The 19,962-nt window shown below is 34.1% G+C and overlaps 4 protein-coding genes across 4 annotated transcripts; 2 read left to right on the top strand and 2 right to left on the bottom strand.

Annotated features, from left to right (window-relative positions):
• The first annotated feature begins 827 nt into the window (after positions 1-827).
• LOC147806985 (uncharacterized) lies at positions 828-5,098 on the top strand. The gene is made up of 2 exons (XM_087167626.1): positions 828-2,671; positions 3,014-5,098. The coding sequence occupies exons 1-2, from the start codon at positions 944-946 to the stop codon at positions 5,057-5,059; spliced, it is 3,774 nt and encodes a 1,257-aa protein (XP_087023752.1). The 5' UTR covers positions 828-943; the 3' UTR covers positions 5,060-5,098.
• A 3,248-nt stretch (positions 5,099-8,346) lies between these two features.
• Positions 8,347-9,615, bottom strand: LOC147806984 (uncharacterized protein F54H12.2-like). Its single transcript, XM_087168732.1, has one exon. The coding sequence runs from the start codon at positions 9,613-9,615 to the stop codon at positions 8,347-8,349; it is 1,269 nt and encodes a 422-aa protein (XP_087024858.1).
• A 1,241-nt stretch (positions 9,616-10,856) lies between these two features.
• LOC147806983 (uncharacterized) lies at positions 10,857-11,375 on the bottom strand. Its single transcript, XM_087168731.1, has one exon. It carries the CDS (start codon positions 11,373-11,375, stop codon positions 10,857-10,859), a length of 519 nt encoding a protein of 172 aa, XP_087024857.1.
• Positions 11,376-15,585: 4,210 nt separating this feature from the next.
• On the top strand, positions 15,586-19,854 carry LOC107436246 (uncharacterized protein K02A2.6). Its single transcript, XM_087168730.1, has 2 exons — positions 15,586-16,243; positions 16,913-19,854. The coding sequence occupies exons 1-2, from the start codon at positions 15,586-15,588 to the stop codon at positions 19,852-19,854; spliced, it is 3,600 nt and encodes a 1,199-aa protein (XP_087024856.1).
• The last annotated feature ends 108 nt before the right edge of the window (positions 19,855-19,962 follow it).

The raw sequence follows: 19,962 nt of genomic DNA, 5'->3' as shown, positions 1-19,962 counted from the left end.
GGATTTCAGGGATTCCGAGGATTTTCGGGGATTCCGCTGGCGGGGGTTGGGGTGATCAATCAAATGTGACAGCTACTATAGTTGAGGGTGTTTTTTTTTTTTTTTTTGTTATCATTTTTTTTTTTGTAATAATTTTTTTAATCTTTATTTTTTAATTACTGTTTTCTGAGTTAATATTTTTTTTTCTAATACGAGTGATATTTGAAAAATGACATAAAATGAAACCCGATGTCATACTATCAGGAATGAACATGAATCAGGTAATAATCAGTCTGTAAGATAAGACTTGAAAGCAAGATAAGACATGTTTCCGTAGGGTGATGTCATTTCTTCGATTCAATCAAAACAGGAATGCGTGACGTCATACAACCAGGATTCAACATGAATATGAAGTACGCGTCTTCAAGATAAGGCATGCATCACTTCTGTGTGGTCTAGAAAGATGAAGTATATTGAAATGTTTCGCTCACTTCTTGTTCGGTCTTGTTTCATTAGATCATTCTAGAATGTTCCATGGGGTTGGAGTCAGAAAATCATGCCGTCATTTTCTGCCTATCAGAATAAATTTTACAGAACTAAAATAATGATATCATTTTTAACCAATCAGAACAAGCATTACATAGCAGTTCGCAATGCATTCTGGGTAGTCGACTACAGTTTAAAATCAGATGCGTTTGCCCAGAGACCTTATTCTGATTGTAGGATTACCTCTCTCAGGGCGCTTTTCTAAACTTAGTTTGTTCTCTCTTTGTTATTACGTTAGATTTTTTTTTTTGTTAAATTTTTATTTGTCATCGTTGTTAAAGTTTTTGTTAGTTGTTTAACTTTTTATTTAAAAGTTTTGCTAGTTGTTATGGAGAAGTTTATAGTTGTTTAACTTTTTATTTAAAAGTTTCGTTAGTAGTTTATTTTATTATTACTTGTAAATTTATCAAGTTTTAAGATGAGTCAAGAATTTAGTGCTTCTTTGCCTGTGAACGATGAAGTGCTTGCTGTGTGTGATTTTGGAGACCTTACTGGTAAAGATTTGGATAACATGCTGAGACAAGATCAAGCGGATGAAGGTAAAGTTCCATGCCCTGAATGTACGAAAAGCTTTACCACCCGACCCAATATGCTGCGACATCAACGTTCCATACATGGGGATAAACACCTCCAATGCCCGGACTGCTCAAAGACCTTCACTAGGATTGATAAACTGAAATGCCACCTCAATGCTCACAAACGCAAGGCTGCTACCACCCCATTGCCTACTTCCAAGCAACCTCGGCTTGACATCCTTGCCGCTACATCTACTTCTCGCTCGGATACCGTCCCTATTCAACAGACTGCTGGTCCATCTACCTCTCACGCTGCTACTACTTCGGATCCTCTCTCAGCCTTCGACGGGAGGGTGAAAAATATTCACCTTCCCAATGATGACCACATCAAGGACTTGCGGACATTTCTCGAGCTAAAACGAGAAAACTTTGTCCGCATCGTATCCTTCCACCTCACCGATTACGACTTGAAAGTGAACTGCCGACTCTTATGTCGTTACCGGAAAGTAGCTAATAACGGTATAGTCAGCGAGGTAAAGAACTTTAAGACCAAAAACGTAGTCATCTTAAGTGCCTCTGATCTAAGTGAAGTCTATGGAGCAAAGGTGGACAAAATACTAGCCGAAGCAGATGATTTTGAAGGCAAGGATTCCGGATGGGCCCTCGAGGAAATCGTAAACTTGGAGATATGGATAAACAAGTACAGCCCACTGCGAGGCTCAAGATTTATTCCACTACCTCGTGGTATTTTTGAGAGAGAAGCAGTTGTAAATGTTACAAACAATGACAATGAATGCTTTAAGTGGGCAGTTCTCTCTGCTCTTCATCCTGCTCAGAGGAATCCAAACAGAGAATCAAATTATGCATCATTTGCTAATACATTGAATTTCTCGAATATACCATTTCCCGTTAAGCTTCAAGATGTGCAAAAATTTGAGAAGCTAAACAGTCTCTCAATTAATGTGTATGGATTAACCGAAAAAAATGATGTTTTCCCTTTAGTTATTACTGAAGAGGAAAAACCTCAGCACATCGATCTCCTATATTTGAAAACTGAAACTGATTCACACTACATCTGGATAAAAAACCTTTCACGTCTATTATCTCCCCAGTATTCACGAAAGCATGCAAAGAAATATATTTGCCGAAGGTGCTTACAATTTTTTACGACCGATGAAATTCTTCAGCGGCATAAACTAAGTTGTAATCAACATGAAGCTGTACGAGTTAAAATGCCTACAGATAAATGGCTCAGCTTCAAAAACGTGAAGCATACTCAGATGGTACCTTTCGTTATTTATGCGGACTTTGAATGTTTGACAAAACCTATTGACTCTTGTGAACCCAATTCAGATGTATCATACACAGAAATGTACCAGAAACATGAGCCCATTAGTTTCTGTTATTATGTATGTTACATGGATGGGCTTTATAAACCGCCTTTTGTTTATCGTGGTAGTGATGCAGCGAAAATTTTCATGGAAAAAATACGAGAGGAAGCTGAAGAAATTCAAACTTTATACAAGAATCCAAAGCCAATGCTACCATTAACCATGGAACAACTCCAGCATTTTGATTTAACATCCAATTGTTACTTGTGTGGAAAAGAATTTACTGCAGAGAATTATAAGGTAAGTTATTGTATTTATTACTTTTAGACTATAAATTTTAAATTTTAGAGTTGAATAATCTTATTTGTTACAAATGATAAGAAAATAGTATTAGTTTTTCAAATTTTAAAAACTAACTGTAAAAATTGATCTTTTTGGAAAATTTTTTTAGAATATCTCAGGAACTTAAATCAGCTTCTTTTTTTAATTAATAACTGCAAGAAATAACACTTTACTAATCAATCAAAACGAGGAAATAAATCATGTATTTTTTTTTTTTTAAAGATTATGAAAAATTTAAAATTTTTTATGTTGTGGATTAAAATTAGCATAAATATTGAAAAATAGCTTTTATTGTTATAGGTTAAGGACCACTGTCATCTTACGCAGAAATTACGTGGAATAAGTTGTAATGCATGCAATTTACAAGCTAGACTACCAAATTTCATTCCCGTCATTTTTCACAACTTATCCGGCTATGACAGTCATCTTTTTATCAAGGAACTGGGAAAAGATGAAGAAAATATCACCGTGATTCCAGAAAATACTGAAAAATTTATTTCTTTCTCTGAATGTGTTTCAGGAAAAATCTTCCTTCGGTTCATCGACTCATTTCGTTTCATGGCAAGCAGTTTGGACCAGCTAGTGAAAAACTTATCTCCTAATCAGTTTCATCATATTTCTAAATTTTTCTCGTCCTCACAAGTACCTCTGTTGCTCCGTAAAGGGGTATACCCATATGATTACATTAACCACACAGACAAGTTTGAGGAAACCACCTTACCACCCCGGGAAGCGTTCTACAATCGTCTGAACGAGGTCAACATCGGTCTGGAGGACTATGAGCACGCACAAAGCGTTTGGAAGGCTTTTGAAATGTCTTCTTTGGGGGAATATTCGGACCTCTATGTAAAGACGGATGTTTTACTTCTTGCGGACATATTTGAAAATTTCAGAGGAGTGTGTATGGACCATTATAATTTAGATCCTGCTTGGTATTTTACCGCTCCAGGTCTCTCCTTTGATGCTATGCTTAAGAAAACTAACGTTTCTGTTGAGCTTCTTACTGACTATGATATGCATCTTTTTATAGAAAATGGGATCCGTGGAGGAATATCCCAATGTTCGCATCGATATGGAGCTGCAAATAACAAATATATGAAAACATATGATTCATCATATCCCTCCAATTACTTACTCTATCTCGATGCCAATAACTTATACGGCTGGGCAATGTCCCAACCATTACCTCTTAAGGATTTCAAGTGGGTGGATCCAAGTATGGATATTTTATCCGCTCCTGATGATGGCCCAGTTGGTTTCATCGTAGAGGCTGACTTACAGTACCCTAATCATATTCATGACAAACATTCCGACCTTCCTCTCGCACCGGAAACTAGGATACCACCTGGTTGTAAGGATAAAAGACTGCTTACAACACTTTATAATAAAGAAAAATATGTCCTTCACTATCGCAATTTAAAATTATATGTCCAACAAGGCCTTGTTTTGAAAGAGGTTCACAGAATTCTTCAATTCACGCAGTCTCCGTGGCTGAAAGAATATATTGATTTGAACACTAACCTCCGGAAAGCTGCCAAAAATGAATTTGAAAAATCGTTTTTCAAATTGATGAACAATGCCGTATTCGGCAAAACGATGGAAAATATACGAAAACGTGTAGATGTCAAGCTCTGCAGCTCTGAAAAAAAGGCAGAAAAACTAATTTCTCGAAGTAATTTTCAAGACCGGACCATTCTTACAGAACGCCTTATTGCTATACACATGGGACGGACTGAAATGATTTTTAATAAGCCCATCAGCATTGGAATGGCTATACTGGATATTTCAAAGATACTTATGTATACATTTCATTACATCAAAATGAAGCCCAAATATGGGGATCAAATTAAATTGTTATACACAGACACTGACAGTTTCATTTATAACATCACCACTGAAGATGTATATGCAGATATGAAAGAGGATATAAATAGTTATGATACGAGTGATTATGCAGCGGATAATATTTACGGTCTTCCTTTAGTAAATAAAAAGATTTTAGGGGTTATGAAAGATGAAAATAAAGGACATATTATGACAGACTTCATCGGATTAAGATCTAAAATGTATGCCTTTAAAATAAATGAAAATGTTACTAAAAAGTTGAAAGGAGTTAAAAAGGCTACTATTGATAAAAAAATTGAGTTTGAGGACTATAAGAAATGTCTCTTTGAACATCAACAACTCCATACTACCATGAACACAATTCGCTCCAAGGACCATAATATTACATCAATAACAGTTAACAAGTTAGCTTTATCACCTTATGATCAGAAACGTTTTATTTTAGAGGACAAGATCAGTACCCTCCCATTCGGACACTATTCCTTGGAAGAGGAAACTTAGTAAATAAGAAGAAAAAAAAATCTGCATAGAAAAAAAAAATGAAAAAAAAAATTATTAAAAAAAAAAAAAAATTAAAGAAAAAAAAAAGTTTTAAGAAAGATTGAATGTAGATTTTAATGGCACATCTATGCTTTAAGCTGAAGAAGAGTGATTGAACTATTCAAGGAAATAGTGTTATATACTATGACTGACAGGACTATAAATAGAGTGAAAAAGATTAAAGTGCTTCATTCATCATGGATCTATTGAAATTGAAGCATTCTTTTACAGCTGTCCTGGCAGGTCCAACAGGTAGCGGCAAAAGTTATTTCATAAAAAAAGTTATTGATAATCAAATGATTCAGCCTTTTCCAAAACATATTGTATGGTGTTATGGTGTTTATCAAAAATTGTACGATGAGATGCCTAATGTTATTTTTCATGAAGGACTTCCATCCGATTTGAATCAATATTCAGATGCATTAATTGTGATTGATGATCTCATGAGTGAATTGGGAAATGATCCTCAATTAACAAAACTATTTACAAAGTTTTCTCATCATAAATCTTTAAGCATCATCTTTGTGGTTCAGAACATTTTTCATAAAGGAAAGGAAATGAGAGAAATATCCTTAAATGCTCATTATCTTGTATTATTTAAGAATAGAAGAGATCAATCGCAAATTACACATTTAGGACGTCAATTGTATCCTCGAAAAATTAAATTTTTTCAAGAATGTTATGCTGATGCCACATCAAAACCTTATGGTTATTTACTCATTGATTTAAAGTGTGATACAGACGAATCCTTGCGCATGCGCACTGGAATGTTTCCTGGAGATATTTATTATGTGTACCAGCCTCGTTAATCTCATTTCGACTGTGAATTCTTAGCCGATAAGATGTCTGCCGTGGTAATTGACTTTGAAGGTTTTTCACTCCCATCAGGAAACTACATCATCAAAGAACTCGCATTTCAAGCCGTAGAAGGTAGTTCTATCTCGGGACTATGCACCTTCCAACCACCGTACTCTTTCGAAGAACTATCAGCCCGTCAGAAAATGCAATACAATTGGATAACAAGAAATATTCATCGAATCGACTGGAATCAAGGACTGGAGCCTTACGCCAAACTTCGTACCATTCTAACATTTTTGTTTGATATGTTTTCACACATTTATGTGAAAGGACTCGAGAAAAAAAAGTTTTTGGAACATCTATCTGGAAGAGTGTGCTACGATTTAGAAGATTTTGGATGTCCTAAGATAGATGATTTAATGCCATCCTTTTCTTCCTGCCCCGCACATTCACCTGATTTTAAACATTGTGCCGTCATCAAAGCAAAAGCATTTGCTCGTTTTCTCAAAGAAGAGTTATAAAAAGCTTCGACATCTGACAAGAGAAATCATTTGAAAGCGAGATGTCTGCGTGTGATGTACGAACTTTAGAGCTCATAAAACTGATCTCAAAATCTAAACATTGCAAATCTCTAATAAAAAAGTGTTCAAAGCGTGAGATTAAAACCCTGTGTGAGTGTGTTTTGAATGCTCTTTGTGGTAATATACCACTTACAAAAACTCAAAAAAATCGTTTATCTCCTCACAAAGAAAGTTTAAGAAAACTTGCGAACAAGAAAACACCATTATACAAGAAGAAAAAAATTCTTATTCAAAAAGGAGAGGGATTCCTATCCATTTTACTACCTGCAGCTATTTCTGTCATCAGTTCTTTAATTCATGGAGTATAGTAAGAAATTTGTGCTAGTTCCAGAAGATAGAATGCAAGTAGCAGATCATCTATCTGAACTGGATCAACTGATGAAAAATATTCTTCAAAGCAAAAAGTTATCAGATGAAGAAAAAGTGACTTTGTATTTACAAGCGTTACAGAAATATACACATTTTTCAATTCAGAAGCCTAATATAGAAGAATTTGAGTCACGTCAAACAGAAATTCCAGCAACAGAACCAGCGAAAGAAGAACCCCTACAGATAAAAAATGAAACAGGAGATCTGGAAGAAAGAATCCTTAGTGTAGTTCCGACTAGATTTCAAGAAAATGCCAAAGATATGTACAAGTTTTTGAAAAATCAAAAATCTCTCCTTTGGAATAATGAAGGCGAAATCATTTATAAAGATGTAACTGTCCCTGGAAGTAACATAGTAAATCTCCTCAATGACTTTTTCAGAAATCAGAAATCAGCTCCAGAAGGAAGACATGTATTTTTAAGTGCTTTGAATGATGTTAAATTACCAAAACATTTGGATGTAAATAAAAAATTGTATAAAGAAAACAAAATTGTAAAAAAACGTGCAATGTATGCTCGCAGAAATGCATGGTTAAAACTTTGAAATAAATGCTATTTTATGTATTTAGATTTTCGTCTTTACTGATACTTTTTTTTTCAGGTATAAATATTTTAACTTGGTAAAATTTACAGAAAATTTAAAAAATAATAAATGCTTTTTTTTTTTTTTAAATAATAATTATTTCTTTTTTCTTCAATAAAAAAAAATTGAAAAATAAACTTTACAAAATATTTTTAATCTAGTGTAAAAAAATTTTAAAAAATAAAATTTGTAAAAAATATTTCTTCTTAAGTTGAAAACTTTTTTAAAACAGTAATTTCTAAAAATAAAATAGTTTGAAAAAGAAAATTTCTGAAAAAAAATTTTCATGCAAAAAAAAAAAAATTAGAAAATTAAATTTATAAAAAAAAAAATTCTTGTGCAGAAACATTTGAAAATAAAAATTTTGTTAAAGTGTTTTCATTTAAATAAAATTCTGAAATATACAATTTTGTATGAATTTTCATAAAAGAATCAAGAAAGACACAAATTAGTTAGTTTAATTTATTTTTATTTTTTAAAAACAAATCTTACACCATATCGTTTCTTTACAAATTGAAACATCAGAAAATCATTAATATACAATCGATTTAAAATATAATACATAGAATAATCTTGACATCGCTTGAATAAAAAGTAAATACAATATTGTCCGCATACATTGGACGTAGGTGATTGAAAAACTTTGGAATTCCATTGTACATTCGAATAGGAAGAGGTATTCATATTATAAAATTTGGGAGGTCTTCCATAGGAGTCATAAAACTCTAATTCCTTTTTATCATTCACAAATAATGCTAGCCAGTGAGATCCTGGTTGGGATGAGTCATCTGAATTCATGATAGCACATGTATTTTCTTGTAGATTAGGAATCGTATCTCTTGAATATACTCCTTGAAAGTAAGGTGATGTTATCTTCTCTCGTGATAAAATATGAAATATTTGTAATCCATCCATTCTTTAATTTCCGAAATCGTACAAAATATTTCGTGACTTGTTAATTTCTATTAAATTTTCAAATTCGGCGAAAATGATTACACACACAGTCTGCTCTAATGATTTGCTGAATTTCAGTTCTAATCGTAAGTTGCTGTGCTTGATTAGATTTAAATGCTCTCCAGAACATAAATCGGGGGAGAGATCAAATCCAAACAAAGTATTTCCTTTCACGTATTCTTCTCTCGAAATAAATATTCCTTTATCTTGACCCATTCGTTCTGTACCCACAAATAGAGTTTGATAGGCACGAATGTATTGATTTTTGGCAAAATCTAGTTCCAATGGATTGTGAGGTACAGGTTGCCCATCTACATACACTCCAATAAAATTTAAATCAAAGTGTTTAAAATCATAGGGAGATTTCAAAAATGCTCCATGAAAAGCTTCATTATCCACACAACCAATTATAACTTTCTTCGGCATAGGACCTGAAAATACGTTATCTTGGATAAAAGACATACTTCCCTTAGGAATCGAATACACTTTGCATTGCACTCGATTGATGGGATATTTCGCACTCGTTTTTTCTAATGCCTTTGCATGACCAAGTAACACTCCTGGATTCACACGAACTTTTCGGATAAACAAAGACACATGATCTAATACTACTTTAAATCCTTCAGATCCTTGTAAACAAAATTCTGGCTTACTTCGTATCAATTTTATTTTCACATCCACCAAATTGAGTAACAGACGTTCTTGGTGAAATAAATCGGAATGTATACATCCAATCATATCCACTGTAGCACTTTCCTGGATAAAAGCAGTTCTTTTCTTCAAGCCATCGTCAGAATCTTTGTAAAATAATTCAGCTGTTAATTGAGAAGCTTTACTATCATATCCATGGTTGAGGAGAGTTTCTATGTAGGCTCGATAAGGATAAGTATTACTTGAGTTGGATACAATACGATCATTCAATGAAATATCAACTTGAGAAAATAATGAATGAAGAAATAAATTCACAGGTCCAATAGTATCATCTTTAGTGATGAGAGTATTATCACTTTTTACAATTTTCGCTTTCACATACAATTGAGTTTGGCTGAGATCTATGTAATCTTCCGCACTTCCTGAAACATGAAACTGTACAGGTGCATTGTCAAACACATTAGAAAGAGGATGAAACTGTATCCACTGACCATCTTGAATAACAGTTTGAGTACTAGGTAAGTTGAACAACTCCAATTCAGATTTCACACATTCGGGAGAATCTTTCAATAGAAATGCCATTATGGATCAAAAATATCACGTCCTCTCACTTTGCGAGCTTTTGATGAAATGATTCTTTTCTGCTTCTTACGCTTCCTTTTATACTGTCCTTTTCCCACCATCGATTGTACTTTATCAATAGCTTTTCGAGCTAAATTTCTTCCACCCTCTTTAGCTCTTGTTTTAACGGCTTCCTCAAAGTTTTCTCCAGACAATACATCAGATGCAACACGGGTTCCACTTTTTAAAACTTCTTTTCCAATAGTCTTACCACCTTTTACCAGAAAGGGTAGTGCTGCTCTAAATAATCGACGAAATATACCTCCAAGTCCATAGCCTTTTTGGAAATTAATACCTTTATAATAGGGTAAACCTGAGCCGATTTGACTCGCATAATGTTCTTCAAATTTTTTAGCGCAACAAACGTACGGTACACTCATCTTGACGTCTTCTCTTCAAATGAATGTTTGAAAAACGCATTGTACTATTTATAGTATTTGTTTCATGCGGAAATGTAAAACTATGATCACTTTACCACTTTCAAAAGGTACGAAATCACCTGAATTCAATCTGAGCTCCATTTGAATAGTTTGAAAGGAGTGCCTCATCAAAGGTAAGTATTGAGGTCTATCATAATACTGACTGATTGTTTCACCATCATGTCCTTTTATTCGAACCATCCGCAGTAAAGGTGCTTGTGTATCTCCGACAATTTGAGGTGAAATAAGATCTGTGTACACATAGAAAACTGAAAAATTAGACCACGCGTCAGCCACGAATTCGCTTTTCTGGTTACCCGAAATCACTGCATCGCGTCGAAAACCCAACAATTCTCCTAACTTTTCTAAATGAAGGCTGCAACCTTGAACGGCGTTAATTTTTACTCGTTTCGTAGCTTTGTTATAATTTAATGTAAACCGGCTAGGATTTTTAGGTAAAGCAAGTTGTATAGCTGATACAATATCGAACATTGATTCATAACACCCCACATCAATTGTTTGCTTAACAGTTGATACGATATTACCATTATTAATCTTGAATTGGAAATAATTGTTACTTTCATTTACGTTCAGCCAAGAATGGGGGTAGATGATTTCAGAAAGGCCTACTTCCCATTCACCGTTTAGATTAACTGGTATCGGTAACTGCGTCTTAAAATGAGAGATTTTGTTGTTAGGAAAAAACTTCATGGAGCTATCAGAAGGTAACGTCACGTAGAAAGACATTTTCGAGAATGAGCCTGCAGAGGTTAATTTCACTATTTATACTTTTTGAATATTCGTCACCCAGGCATTGAACTTTTCGGGATAGCCTAAAAATTTTACGAAATATTCTGTGCTTCCTCCCTTCTTTCTCTTTTTGATCACTTTTTCTACCGGATAGAAGCCAGAGTCTACTACCTTTTGCAATTCTTCTTTATAAAAAGTACCTTTGATCTCTTCACCTTGTAAGTCCTTTAATCTATAAACAACTGGAATTCGAGGAATAATTTCATGAATAGTGAATATTTCACGACTCCAGTTGTGTTCGTATCCTTTTTCAAAATGACCTTTCAGTCTGCTGATTCGTACTGTATCTCCTACTTTAAAAGCAGGTGGATTACGTTTTAATGTCTTCAAATCTCCATACAAATTTTCCAAAACCTCACTGGTATTGCTTTTATTAACGGAAGCTGGCTCCATTTTAATAGTGCTATGTCGAGTATGATTGTAACTCCATATTAATTGATCAATCACGTCGATGTAATTTTTAGTATTGAATTCTGTGAAATATTTCCACATTTTCGTTTTCAATGTTCTATTAAATCTTTCCACAATACTTGATTTCGTAGAGTTATTTGTTGTAAAAAATTTAATCTGCATGCTTTTCAAATAATATTGAACTATTTTATTTTTGAACTCTGTTCCATCATCCGATTGAAGTAATTCAGGCTTTCGTTCCTTAAAAATAGACTCTAAGGCTACTTTTACATTTTTTCCCGTTTTATCTTTTAGCGGTATGGCCCAAGCATACTTTGCGAAAACGTCAATACACGTTAATAAGTATTTATACCCTTTATTGAATTTAGAAAGAGATTGCATGTCGACTAAATCGACTTGAAATTGCCTATTCATATCACTCATCAAAACACGATTCCGTTGAAATTTGCGTTTAACAGGTTTATGCAGTGTATAAGAATCTTTAAAAGAGAGCCATTGCTTAATAGTACTGAGGCTCTCTTTACCATCTAAGCCACGATGTATTGCAGTCGCACCCCCAAAACTAGCTGGTTGTTTGGGATCTTTATAAAATGATTGCATGCTATCTGAACAAAGTCTAACGAGTAAATGGGTAAAACATTAGATGATCACTGTTATTTATATAAAAAAAAAATACCAAGTTATAAAGGAAATCTTAAACTATTTATTCAATCAAAACTGGTACAAAAGTCAGTTTTAGCAATTTGAAGTATTTCAACAAGATCAATAGTGTCGAGAAAACGAGCAGTTACAAAATTTAACAGATTTTCTTGTGAGACAGGATGACGCATTTCATTTTTAACAGTATTATACAAATTTTTGACAAACATATGAGGCTTTAAGTTCAAAGCAGATTCACAAAACAGGACTCGAGTATTACTTGAAAGTTCTGAAGGACTTACTTCCATAGGATTCAATAAGCCTGTTTGATATGCTAGCAGTTTGTAAATTTCAGTCTTCAGGAGGTGTCTTAACACTTTGGTGATAGTCTCATCGTCTTCAGGAGCTGTTGCTGGTGCTGGATGTTTTAATAGATCTTCAAACATTTTCCTAAAGTCCAGTTGGTTATACTTTAAATGAAATAGATTATCTAGTAGAAAATCTCCAAGGGAAAATATTTTGTCCCATTGGTCATCATTCAAAGATATGCATTTCGTGTAGGTATTTCCATTTCGGCAAGTAGTAATTTTCTTGAGGAGGACTGCTTCATCAAATTCAATCATCACTATATTGTAGCACTTCTCCTTGTCTTGAATACCAACACTTTTATCAGAATGAACGGTCACTGGATCGACTAGACGTGGTAAGTTGAGGAAATACTCGTATAACGGATGATCTTTCTTCTTTTCTGTCAACTTTTCTCTGAGAAATGAGCTGTGGACCAAGTGGATGAACTGGTAAGGTGTAAGAGTAATTCCTTCTTTCGATGGATAGTACTTTTCTCCATGTTTCTTATATCGTCTCACATTAACCAGAATTCGATCACGGTAAATAGTTGTGGAAATAAAGACATCTTCTACTAAAATAAACATATTGGAAGGAATACTGCTTTCGTGGAAAGATCCTTGATTGTTCTAAAAAATCAAAAAATATTTATTAGATTATAAAATAGTACAGAAATATATGCATATTATAAAATTAAAAAAAAATTAAAAGATACTTACTTCGCTATGATCAGCTTTTCGCTTCATGTTGGCCATTCCTTCGTTACGAATATTTAAAAGGCACTAAGGCAGAAACCAAATTATAAATGACGATTTGGGTAAGAACATATACTTTTATACTATTTTCTCTCATTTCTGATTGGTTCTTGAAAGTCATACGCTCATTGGTTGAAAAAATAGTAATGTCATTGTTGTACTCCTTTCTGATTGGTTGATCACAGAGCCTCTAGCGGTAAATTTTGAAACTAAATAAAAATGCAGCGCCTCTTGCGGAGAAAAGCATTGCTGAATAATGCAAGATTATTCTTGATTTATCTTGAATCTACCTGTTATAACATGCATGTATGACGAAGAGACTGGTAAAGCAACAAAACAACTAATTAAAAACAAGAATTAAAAATAAAGATTAAAAAAATTATTACAAAAAAAAAAATGATAACAAAAAAAAAAAAAACACCCTCAACTATAGTAGCTGTCACATTTGATTGATCACCCCAACCCCCGCCAGCGGAATCCCCGAAAATCCTCGGAATCCCTGAAATCCCCGAAATCCCTGTGCTCGTATTCCCCTTTCCTAACTACTGTGATGCTTGACTTCGGTAATCTGCTGGGAATAGTGCCTTAACGATCAGTCCACTGCGGGACACCGGATTGATGGGAAATATTTATCCACAGAAAATTCACCAATCAGGCTCTTGTTTGAATGTCATCTTTTTTCGAATGCGAAAAAAAAATCACATCCAGTGGGGCTGGCTTTTTGGTGTTACGTATACGTATTGATCGATCGAGATGCATTAAAAATAGCCCCGTAGAGTCAATTCCCGTTACCTGAGTTCTAGTATGGGGCCGTTCAAAAAGTACGTACACAAAAATGGAGAAATTTCAACCCCTCCCCCCCCCCTTCGTACATTACCGTACATAAGGTCTTACTCCCCCCCCCTTAGAGTACGTACATTTTATTAGTCTACCCCCCTTTTTCATAAAAATTAAAATAATTATGTTTTAAATAAAATTAAATATTTACTTAAGGAGTGTGTAGGATAAAGTCAAATTTAAATTTGGTGTATGTTTATAAAGTACGTACTTTGTATAATACCTCCCCCCCTCCCCATCGTACAAAACCGTACAAAATAGCAAATCCCCTCCCCCCCCCCCTTCGGGATGTACGTACTTTTTGAACGGCCCCTATGCTATGAGCAATTTTGGCATGCACCAGTATTATCTTTAGCACATCAAGGATGAATACAGTTTGGGATAATTCTCATTCCATATGATTTTTCTGCACAGGCGTGCGAATCTTACGAATTTAAAAGAAACCAGAGAGCAAATGCAACAATCTCATGTGATGGAACATTGAGTGAATACCGGAGTGCTCGATGCAAATGCATTGTACAAGGGGATATTCTCACGTAGAGTCGTTCGTTGCTCTAATAAGATTTAATAAGAACACTCCTTTATTATTCAGAAGGCAAGTTGTCAGGAAATTTTTTCCCCTAAGAAATTCGCTTCAATCAACCTGGTTGCACTTGCAGTTTATTTACGTCGCACTAAAGTTACACAATGGGCTATTGGCAACGGTCTGGGAAACATCCCTGAGGATCATCTGAAGACATGCCATCACAATGTTGAAGGGATGCATTAAAAGGATTGGGTGTGCTTTATGAATCAATAAAATTGAGTAGTCTGATGATGGATAAACTTATTGACTAGTATTAAATAAGAATTAGAAAAGTTCCTTTAAGTTTATAAAGCTAGAATTAAATCATCAATTATTGATTCCTTGTACTCGTAATTAAATTAGCAAATAACTAAATCAACATAGCAAAAGTATTATCCAGGAACAAACACCTGAAAGAATATAATTATCAAATCAATCAAGGGCAAAGATTAGAATAATTACTATTAAATTTCGACCTACAGTACCAGTATTAAAATTAATATTCCTTTCCTTTAATCTGAATACATTTATATAGTATGTGATACGCTAATTGGTAAGCACATTACTAAGCAATTGAATAACCCCATTTAGAATTACAAGAACGGTATGAAAAATAAACTAAAGATGGATGAGTTGAACAGAACTATAAATAAGAACTATATATAAGAGATAAATGACAAAAACTCGACAAATTTTTTATTAGAAATGATACTTTATGTGATGGTCAAAAACCATCTGACCCACAAATCAATATATGTATATCATTAGCATATCGTTAGATAGTACGTGCTTCCTTTGAGACATCTAATCACACATCACTATAATTTTATATTATAACACTATTTATCAATTCTTAGGAATCGGTTGAAATGGATAAGGTTCCACACCATCTGCTTTTAAAAATTGTTTTCTCGATATCTTTTTGTCCCGCAGTGGACTGATCGTTAAGACACGTGTCATGTATTTAATCTTCAGTGTAAATGCGCCTTGCAGCGACTTAACTCAACTCAACCTTTTGTTATCCCGCGCTAGTCAGTTGTTGTTCAGCTTTAAACGTAACAAGATGTAAACCTCACCTTCTCCCTAATAAAATATGATTTACCTTGATTCTAGTATATAATAATTTGGCGACGAGGATAAAAGAATAATAATGACGGAACTCAATCAATTAATTCAAGAATTTGTTCAATCAGTAAAATCAACACCAGAATCGAAACGAAGCGCAAAAGATGTCATCGCTACTCAAAACTTATCATTCGATCCTTTTGATGCCGCTGTCGAATCCTTTGATTGTTATTCTCAACGACTTGAAAATTATTTCAAATTAAAAGGACTGTCAGCAGATGATCCAGAAACAGAAGAATTAAAGGTACTCGTATTAATTAACTGTCTTGGCTCACGACAATACCAGCTGCTTTCGAGTCTTACTGCACCGGATATTCCGTCGACAAAAACATTTCAAGAACTGCTATTGCTTTTAAAGAAGCATCTATCACCGAAACCGAATGTTCTTACCGAGCAACATAAATTTTTTTCTAGACATCAACATCAAGGTGAGTCGATTTCTACTTTCGTTTCTTCATTGAAAGATTTAACAAAAAATGCTGAATTCAAATCTGAATGTAATTCTAATAACTGTTCTAAATCTATGTTAAACTTATTATTACGATCACAATTTATCAGAGGTTTAGCTGATGCCGATATTCGTGAAAAATTATTGCAACAAGGTGATGCTACATTTGATAAAACTATTGAAATTGCCTTAGCAATTGAAGCTGCTAAAATCGAAAATAAAGAAGTTTATAAGAGTAATTATCCTAATTTCATTAATAAAATATCAAGTGGCTATATAAAGAAAAAATTCAACAGTAATTTCCGAAATTCCGAAAACGAAAGTAAACATCAAAACAGAAGTAGATCAAAATCGCCTATGAAAAATAAAAGCAGTATTAACTTTAAAGAACTTGGATTAGAGGGATTATGTTTACATTGTGGAAAAACAAATCATAAAACTCAAGATTGTTTTCTTAAAAATAAATTACGATGTAAATCTTGCATGAAACGAGGTCATTTAGCTAACGTGTGCATATCGAAACAGTTCAGAAATAGATCTAGAAATCGAAATATAAATCAAATAACAGATGATTCTAATGAACTAAGTATTAACGTAAATCAAATTTATGATGTATTTTTGAACGATTTCAATCATGATGACAAAATGTATGTTCCAGTTAAATTGAATAGCATTGAACATTGCTTCGAATGCGATTCCGGAAGTAAGGTTAGCATAATAAATAATGACGAATTCAAAAAATTATGTCTGAATGTTCCGATAAAAAAAACGAATGTATCTTTTAGAAGTTATACGGGACAAATTTTTAAGCCTCTTGGTGTTGCTCAGATTAAAGTATCATATCAAAATAAATATAGCTTTGAAGATTTGTATGTTGTTTCGATAAAGAAAAATTCTATATTAGGGCGTGATTGGATTAGAAACTTGAATATTAATTTAAATGATCTTCACATTATTTCTGCACAAAATACAAGTATTAAACCCAGCATTTCTTGTACTGATTTTTCTATACAGAAAATTATTGATTCTTTTTCTGATGTGTTTGAACCTAAAATTGGTTGCATTCCTGATTATACTTGTACACTAAAGCTAATTCCAGATGCAAAACCCATTTTTATTAAACCACGTACTGTACCGTATGCTTTAAAATCAAAAGTAGAACAAGAATTAGATAAATTAGAAGTGGAAGGTGTAATAGAAAAAATAGACGTATCAGAATGGGGTACACCCCTAGTAGTTGTCCCAAAACATGATGGCACAATTCGTATTTGCGCAGATTTTAAAGTTACAATTAACAGCCAGCTTCAAAATGCCAGACACCCAATTCCTAGAATTGAGGACATTTTCAATAAATTACGCGATGGGAAATATTTCTGTACGCTCGATATCCACAAAGCATATTTACATTTGAAAGTCGATGAAGAAAGTGCAAAATATCAGACTCTTTCTACTCATAGAGGTACATACTTAGCAAAAAGATTATTTTTCGGAATAAAAACTGCACCAAATGAATTCCATAAATTTATTGATCAGTTTGTCCAAGATTTGGATGGAACTATTGCCTACTTTGATGATATTATCATCCAAGGAAAAGATAAACAAGATTGCCAGCAACGTTTAATTAAAGTATTAGAAAAGTTACGGGAACATAATTTGCATCTTAACCTTAACAAATGTAGATTTTTCGACGAAAAAGTTCAGTATTTGGGACATGTTATCAGTTCTGCTGGACTACACAAATCACCTGATAAAATTCAAGCTATATCCGAAACACCTCGACCAAACTCCGTTGATGATGTTCGTAAATTCATTGGACTTGTCATGTATTATTCTAAGTTCATTCCAGATGCTTCCAGCCTACTTCATCCATTAAACAAACTCTTATGTAAAAACGCACGTTTCCGATGGACTGCAGAATGTGAATCTGCGTTCATAAAAGCAAAATCAATTATAACCAGTGACCAGATTCTAGTGCCTTTCAATCCCGCTCTTCCAGTAACATTAGCTACTGATGCCAGCCCTTTTGGACTTTCAGGAGTTCTTTCACACACTATGCCAAACGGTATAGAGCGTCCTATCGCTTTTGCTTCCAGAAGTCTCACGGTTGCCGAGAAAAATTACAGTCAATTGGATCGTGAAGCTACAGCTGTGGTTTGGGCTTGCAAAAAATTTTACGATTATATTTTTGGCAGAAAATTTACCTTGATTCTCGATAACAGAGCCATTTGCGCTATCTTCCATCCAGAGAAAAGCCTCCCAGTTATGACTGCTTCAAGAATTCTTCGATATGCTCAATTTCTTTCGAGTTTCGATTACACAATTATACATAGAAAATCTGAAAAGCATACAAATGCTGATTACCTTTCAAGAAATCCTCTTCCACTACCAGTTAATTACGTCAACTGTATTGATGAATCACAAGTACTCCAGCAATTTATCATAAATTACATTTCAACTGAAACAATTACAGCAAAACAAATTCAAACAGAAACAGAGCTTGATCCTGATCTTAAAAAAATAAAATACGATATTGTTATTGGAAACAAGTTTGATCCCAGCATAACCATTCAAGATGGAATCCTATTTAGAGGAAATCGAGTTATCATTCCTAAATCTCTTCAACCTGAAATGCTCAAGCAACTACATTCTACACACATAGGAATTGTGAAAATGAAAGCTTTATCTCGAAACTACTGCTATTGGAAAAACATTGACACCGATATTGAAAACATGGTTAAAAGTTGCCGTGAATGCTGTGATGTAAGAAAAAATCCAGCGAAAGCACCTCTTCACATATGGGAAACACCTGAGAAAAATTGGCAACGCGTGCACATCGACTATGCCGGACCCTTCATGGAGCATCAATTCTTAATTGTTGTGGATTCACTTTCAAAATGGCCTGAAATTTTTGCTATGAAGACATCTCCTACATCATCAAACACAATTTATTATTTAGAAGAAATTTTTAGTCGTCATGGATTGCCTGAAATTTTAGTTTCTGATAATGCCGCAATTTTTAAGTCAGCTGAATTCCAACATTTTTGTAAGTCAAATGGTATTAAACAGCGTCTTATTGCTCCAGGCTATCCAGCTACAAATGGCCAAGCAGAGCGCTATGTCCAGATATTAAAAACGAAATTAAAATGCATGAAGTATCATTCAGGTTCCCTCCATAGTAAATTATGCAAACTACTTTTCCGATACAGAATAACACCACTTAACAATGGAAAAACCCCGTCAGAAATGTTATTTGGTAGAAACTTAAGATGTGAATTCGACTTAATCAAATCAACTAGAGGACAAAAAAATAATGCCTTGCAGCCAGAATTTAACAAAAATTTCAAGTTAGGAGAAAGAGTACAGTCTCGCAACTATACATCATCTGCTAAATGGAAGTATGGAACTGTTGTTGAAAAACTTGGACGACTTCACTATCTCATTGAATTAGACGACGGTTATGTGATCAAGCGTCACTTTAACCAATTAAGAGCTTGTCAAGTTGAAAAATCAATAACTCCTTCTTTAAAATTTTCTAGGCCCAGGACAGTACACTTTTCTCTTCCAGTATCCAGTTCTACATCCACCACACCCTCCTCTCGTCCAGTATCCAGCTCTACACCCACCATACCCTCCTCTCTTCCAGTATCCAGCTCTACATCCACCATACCCTCCTCTCGTCCAGTATCCAGCTCTACACCCACCATTCCCTCCTCTCTTCCTGTATCCAGCTCTACACCCACCATACCCTCCTCTCTTCCAGTTTCTAGTCCTGTAACCCAGAGAAATCCAATGCAGTTAAGGAGATCAACTCGGGAAAAAAGACCAGTCACCAGATTAAATCTCTAATTATTCGTTATTGACTCTTAAATTTTAATAATTCATAATTAACCTTTTATTTAAGCGCCAGAGAATTGTCATGTATTTAATCTTCAGTGTAAATGCGCCTTGCAGCGA

This window comes from Parasteatoda tepidariorum, chromosome 7 (genome assembly GCF_982258835.1).
Source record: "Parasteatoda tepidariorum strain Cologne lab strain chromosome 7, Ptep-v5.0, whole genome shotgun sequence".
NCBI lineage: Eukaryota > Metazoa > Arthropoda > Arachnida > Araneae > Theridiidae > Parasteatoda > Parasteatoda tepidariorum.
The sequence above is the reverse complement of the archived record's forward strand: the minus strand, read 5'-3'. Positions and strand labels throughout refer to the sequence as shown.

What these genes read in the sequence shown, in the direction of transcription:
- LOC147806985 (XM_087167626.1), top strand. Translation starts at nt 944, where the DNA reads ATGAGTCAAGAATTTAGTGCTTCTTTGCCTGTGAACGATGAAGTGCTT. An exon ending in TTACTGCAGAGAATTATAAG is followed by an intron (nt 2,672 to 3,013) that starts GTAAGTTATTGT and finishes TTATTGTTATAG; the next exon opens with GTTAAGGACCACTGTCATCT.
- LOC147806984 (XM_087168732.1), bottom strand. Translation starts at nt 9,615, where the DNA reads ATGGCATTTCTATTGAAAGATTCTCCCGAATGTGTGAAATCTGAATTG.
- LOC147806983 (XM_087168731.1), bottom strand. Translation starts at nt 11,375, where the DNA reads ATGTGGAAATATTTCACAGAATTCAATACTAAAAATTACATCGACGTG.
- LOC107436246 (XM_087168730.1), top strand. Translation starts at nt 15,586, where the DNA reads ATGACGGAACTCAATCAATTAATTCAAGAATTTGTTCAATCAGTAAAA. An exon ending in AAATAAAGAAGTTTATAAGA is followed by an intron (nt 16,244 to 16,912) that starts GTAATTATCCTA and finishes ATTCTATATTAG; the next exon opens with GGCGTGATTGGATTAGAAAC.